The sequence below is a fragment of the Oncorhynchus clarkii genome, chromosome 12 (assembly GCF_045791955.1).
Source record: "Oncorhynchus clarkii lewisi isolate Uvic-CL-2024 chromosome 12, UVic_Ocla_1.0, whole genome shotgun sequence".
Taxonomy (NCBI): Eukaryota; Metazoa; Chordata; class Actinopteri; order Salmoniformes; family Salmonidae; genus Oncorhynchus; species Oncorhynchus clarkii.
In genome coordinates this window covers 74,148,165-74,154,164 of record NC_092158.1, presented here as the reverse complement: position 1 = coordinate 74,154,164, position 6,000 = coordinate 74,148,165, and the positions used below count along the sequence as shown (strand labels likewise).

The 6,000-nt window shown below is 41.8% G+C and overlaps 1 protein-coding gene across 1 annotated transcript; it reads right to left on the bottom strand.

The window, feature by feature from the left end:
- Positions 1-1,922: 1,922 nt before the first annotated feature.
- LOC139422224 (forkhead box protein J1-B-like) lies at positions 1,923-4,967 on the bottom strand. The gene is made up of 3 exons (XM_071173392.1): positions 4,838-4,967; positions 4,053-4,637; positions 1,923-3,489 (listed from the first exon to the last, which is right to left on the bottom strand). The coding sequence occupies exons 2-3, from the start codon at positions 4,623-4,625 to the stop codon at positions 2,665-2,667; spliced, it is 1,398 nt and encodes a 465-aa protein (XP_071029493.1). The 5' UTR covers positions 4,626-4,637; positions 4,838-4,967; the 3' UTR covers positions 1,923-2,664.
- Between the last annotated feature and the right edge of the window lie 1,033 nt (positions 4,968-6,000).

The following is a 6,000-nucleotide window of genomic DNA, read 5'->3' as shown; positions in this document are numbered from 1 at the left end:
CACACACACACACACACACACACACACACACACACACACACACACACACACACACACACACACACACACACACACACACACACACACACACACACACACACACACACAAACACTTATTTTTATCCTGGAAGAATTTCTCCACCATGAGTGGAATTGAATGAGCGCTGCTACAATACCTCGTCACACTCTATCGCTAATGGATCCTCTGGAAATGGAATTTGGATTTGTTGGGAAAGGCTGATAAATAAACAACTCCTTGAGGGATCTGAAAGCAACGTTTCATCTTGCAGAGATGGAAGTGTGTTCATCTGCCCTGCTGAGTGAAGTGCTTTGTTTTGTACCATCCATTTCAGAATGCACTGAGGGACCGGGGCTTAGGCAGGCTGGTCCTCATAAGACGAAGGTTCAGTGGTGGATGGTGAGAGGGTGTAGGTAGGGGATAGAGATAGGACAGTTCATTCCTGGTAGAGTAGAAGAGTTGCAAATGTACTTGTCCTATCTGTCTGTCTACTACATACATTAACAATAGATAATACAGTATAGTTAAGCAATAAGGCACGAGGGGGTGTGGTATATGGCCAATATACCACGGCTAAGGGCTGTTCTTATGCGTGCCATAAGTGAGTGTCTGGATACAGCCCTTAGCTGTGGTATATTGGCCATATACCACAACCCCCGAGTTGCCTTATTGCTATTATAAACTGGTTACCAACATAATTAGAGCAGCAAAAATTTTAAAAAATTGTCCTACCTGTGGTATACGGCCTGATATACCAGCGCTGTCAGCCAATCAGCATTCAGGGCTCGAACCACCCAGTTTATAATGAGATTTATACAACGGGTGGGTCTAATCCTGAATGCTGATTGGTTAAAACCTATTCCAGCTGGTATCTATTCCACAAGTTAACACCTATTTACTTTGTTCCATCTTTTTCCTATCCCTAGGAAGATCATAGAAACTACATCACAAAAGCATTTATTTTTAAGTCCACTATCTTTATTTAATGAATGCATTATTTACAGCCTTTTAATTAATCATTCAATAATTAATCACCCCATTCATCACATGCACATTTAGATAAACTTACTGCCAAAGAAATGACCATCTATGCTGAAAAAGTTATTCAGTATTTTCATATTTTAACTGTATTACTTGAATCATACATAAAACATCATGTACATAACATACCCTTACAACCATGGCTATACTAATGTTAGGTAATCCTGAGCCTTTTTAGAATATCTACTAATGGAAAGAATATTAAAAAATCATCATAAAGTTTTACAGTTGAAGACTTTCAGAGCATAATGCAGCCGGTTGGACAGCTAGAAAACTGTCATGGCACAACTCTCTCTTGCATTATGTCTGATCTGATTGCCCACAAAATACTGAATATGAAATTATATTATATTAATATGTGAAGAGTTCCAAAACACTATATACACACATTTTTCACATTTGTTTTTTCATCAGAAATGATTGCTTATCCTTCATGTGTGTGTAAAATATCAAATTTCCACTTGTCTAATGTCCATTGCTCGTGTTTCTTGGCCCAAGCAAGTTGGTTCTTATTGGTGTCCTTTAGTAGTGGTTTCTTTGCAGCAATTTGTGCATGAAGGCCTGATTCACACAGTCTCCTCTGAACAGTTGATGTTGAGATGTGTCTGTTACTTGAACTCTGTGAAGCATTTATTTGGGCTGCAATTTCTGAGGCTGGTAACTCTAATGAACTTATCCTCTGCAGCAGAGGTAACTCTAGGTCTTCCATTCCTGTGGTGGTCCTCATGCGAGCCAGTTTCATCATAGCGCTTGAGGGTTTTTGCAACTGCACTTGAAGAAACTTTCAAAGTTCTTGACATTTTCCAGATTGACTGATGTTCATGTCTTAAAGTAATGATGGACTGTCATTTCTCTTTGCTTATTTGAGCTGTTCTTGCCATAATATGGACTTGGTCTTATATCAAATAGGGCTATCTTCTGTATACCACCCTTACCTTATCACAACACAACTGATTGGCTCAAATGCATTAAGAAGGAAAGAAATTCCACAAATTCACTTTTAAGAAGGCACGCCTGTTAATTGAAATGCATTCCAGGTGACTACCTCATGAAGCTGGTTGAGAGAATGCCAAGAGTGTGCAAATCTGTCATCAAGGCAAATGGTGGCTATTTGAAGAATTTAAAATGTAAAATATATTTAGATTTGTTTAACACTTTTTTGGTTACTACATGATTCCATATGTGTAATTTCACAGTTTTGATGTCTTTACTATTATTCTACAGTGTAGAAAATAGCAAAAAATAAAGAAAAACCTTTGAATGAGTAGATGTTCTAAAACTTTTGACCGGTGTATAGATTTTAGTGTATAGATTTTTGGAATGAAGTGGTTGCTAATTAGGATAGATTTATTTAGTTCTATAACAGACATTCAATGCTACATTAAAAACAGCATGTTTATTTCATAGATGCAAACAATCAAAAAGCAAATAGAAATGCACATAAAAAACACAGTAAATCTGACTCAGATTAAAAAAGAAATCAATTAACGTATGTTTCTCTGAATGAATCCATGATGCTAATGTAGCAAAACAGTAGTCTATAGGTCCTCTGGCCTCCTGCTGGACTGCTTGTTCAGTATTGGGGCTGGTGCTGGGTGAGGGTGTCACATATAAGACTCTGCTGTCCCCCATGGCTGCATCTCAGTGAAGAAGCCTTCACAGAAGCTGAGACTATGGTCCAGGGTGATAGGCACTGCTTGCATCTCCTCTTTCAGCTCCTCCCAGGGGTGCCTCTGCTGCTCATCAGGGAACAGTGTCAGCTCCTCAAAGTGCTGTGGGAGTGGCTGCTGCAGCCCAGTCAGGTTGAGGTGCTGCTGGATCTCCTCCATGCTGTAGCAGCCCATGGTGGTCACCTCCATGTACCTGCAGGCCTGCTGGTGGTCCCGGTCAGCCCCTCCGCTGCACCACCTCCCCAGGTGCCAGGCCCAGCCATGATCCTGCTGGGAGAGCTCCACCTTACACCCCAGGGAGTTCAGAGCTAGGTTAATGTCTAGATCCTCAAAGTTATTGCTGCTCCCATTGAGAACATCGTCAAACACCATGGCCCAGTCTAGTTCACCCTTCAGTGCCTCTGGTTCCATGAGATCCGGTGTCAACAGTGGTGACTTATGGACTGTCTCCCACTTTGTGCCACTAAGTTTGCGTCTGTTCCCAGCACCTGCTCCTCTGTGGGACACTGTGTAGTGGGCCGGTTGAAAATGCTGGTGGTACTCCTGGGTTTTCCGGTTACGGGATGATCCTTGGGTTTTGCTGTGTCTCTGGGTGTTGAAATGGATGGCTGACATCCGCCTGCGCTTGAAGACTCCATTGACAAACATGTCCGCGTACTGAGGGTCAATCTGCCAGAATCCCCCTTTTCCTGGTTCATTCTTCTGCCTGGGAACCTTCATGAAGCACTTGTTGAGTGACAGGTTATGACGGATAGAGTTCTGAGGAGAGAATAGAATGGGGGTTCATGAAAACACGAGTTAACTGATAGTAGTCTTACTAAAGATGCTCTGTCATTTGTTGCTAGATCGTCATAATGTCACACCTAACGATGTGCATATATAAATCATTGGTTTTAACATGTCAAATGTGCATCGTCAGGACAAGGTAATAACAATTTAAGTTCATTATACTCCTGAATCATATAGTCCCCATCACAGAGATTCCAAGAAAATCAAACAACGTCAATCATTTAAACGTGTCTAATAAAACGACACATGTTTGAATGGTCAGCGAGAGTTGCGCCTTTTCCTGTCCGATGATGTCTACTCATCTTCTACTTATTTCCCCCCAAAAATCAAACAAGAAATAACCCACGGTTACGTCAATGATGAACAAATATAACCACGATAGGCCTAGAACTTATTTTCCATACAACATCAAAATAAATACTGTATCTCTGAGGGATTAGTTGCATGCATTCGCCCACCCATCTCTCTCCCCCCGTGTTGTGTACCTCTCTCAGGTTTGATCAATAATGTAGAAGACAGACTGAGTCACTAACCTGCCAGCTGGTCTCAGCGTGTCTGTAGTAGCAGAAGTTCTCTGTGATCCAGTTATAGATAGCAGACAGTGTGATCTTGTTCTTCTTGCCAGCCTGCATGGCTCTGCAGATCAGTGTGGCGTAGGAGTAGGGAGGCTTCACTTCGTGGTTGGTCTTGAAGTCTACCTCCTCCAGGGACTTGGCTGGCACAGTGATCTGGTGGTGGTTGTTGGTCACTGTCGGGTGAAGTGAGTAGTAACTAGTCCTGTTGGCTGAGGCACTGGAGGTGATGGGGCTGCCTGCACTCTGAGGCATGCCGGAGGCTGCAGTGTCCCCAGCAGGTGGACTGGAGGGGGAGTCGGAGCCTTGAGGGTGCAGGTGGCTGGGCTGAGGCAGCTGGTACGGCTGGCAAGTGGAGCCCGGTAGGCTTTCTAGACTCGCACTGACTATGGTGAAGTCCTGGAGCCATTGGAGGCTGGTGAGACTGTCATCCAGGTGCACTGAACCATTCTCATTGTCTTGGTCTTCTGGGTGAAGCTTCATCCATTTCTCCTTGAATCTGGTGGCAATCTCCTGACTTGGTAGTACTGGCATTGTAAAGTGACCCTGTTAATAAATTCCCACAAAAGATTACTGTATTACATTTCTTGCTGGCTGTCATTCCTGTGAATCCTTTACATATTGGTGTGATCTCACTCAGCTGACTTTAAATTTACATTGTGAAATACTGCATTATAAACTCATAAAAATAAAAGAACAGTGGCCATTCATTCATAAAGAAGTATTAGCAAAAGCAGTACAATTACCTTGGTCTTGGTGTACTCCGCAGTACAGCTTGAATGATCAGCTCCACTGTTCTCATATGGTACCCAAACCTCTTACACGTTATTGCGATGTCTGTACAGATGGCTTTGTGAGGTACTGCTATCTAAACATGTAAACCCAAGACTTAATTTGCAAAAGTAGCCTTCATTCAGATCCTGTCGATGTGTGATAATAATCCCATAACGGCGGAGAGACAGATCCGAACATACTGAGGGAAAGACAGAAAAGACCGCCTTGAGTTTTAATAGCCCTAAACAAATTGCAGGTCGCTGATTGGCTCCGTGGTTTACAGGTTTCACCTTTGTTTCTACGGCTCACTGTATGAGTGCATATATAGGAAAAATGTGTTATTAAATCAGTGAAAACAGAATGTAATTGCACTTAATATTCTACGTAATATTTTTTACCTAATTAATCAGAAATAAATTGGCTTCTGACTGTCATTGAATACGTTGTGCATTTATGAATTGTAAGAAGGATGAGTTTTGATTTAAAAACGAAAGTGCCGTTTTGTTACTAAGGCTCTTCTGTAGGCTATTGGACAGTTAATGATACATATTATTTAAACGGTATCCTGAATATTTGCAGATAATGAATACATCCTTAGTTAATTGTAAAACAGCCACCTTTGGAGTTAAATGTTTTACAACTGTGATGTGACTTTACCTACACATGGTCGATACTTGAATTTACTTTTGATTAATTCCTCGTTTTATAGACATTGAATACATAAATGTTACAGTTAATGAGATTGTGTGTAGTAGACATTGCGAACATACTGGCTCTGTGATGAAATTTGGTAATTCTGGTTTTGACATGATGTATTAGCGACATCTACTGGTTATTGTCGATGTTAGGTTCTCGTATTTGCTATACCCATTATTCAATCAGTAGGTATACCCAGCTGACAGGGAAACTATGATTCCGTTAAAATGAATGTCATCATTGTAGAAAACTCCATCACAGTCACTCTTTCTCTGATCCTGGGAGTCTGGGACACAGGCTCACAAACTCTGTCTATCTAACTCAGGGTGTAATGGGTCAGCGGTCAAACGACCTCCACTCAACACTGTCAAACGCTCCCTGAAACACTTCAGCGAGCAGGCCTTTCTAATCGACCTGGCCGGGCTATCCTGGAAGGATA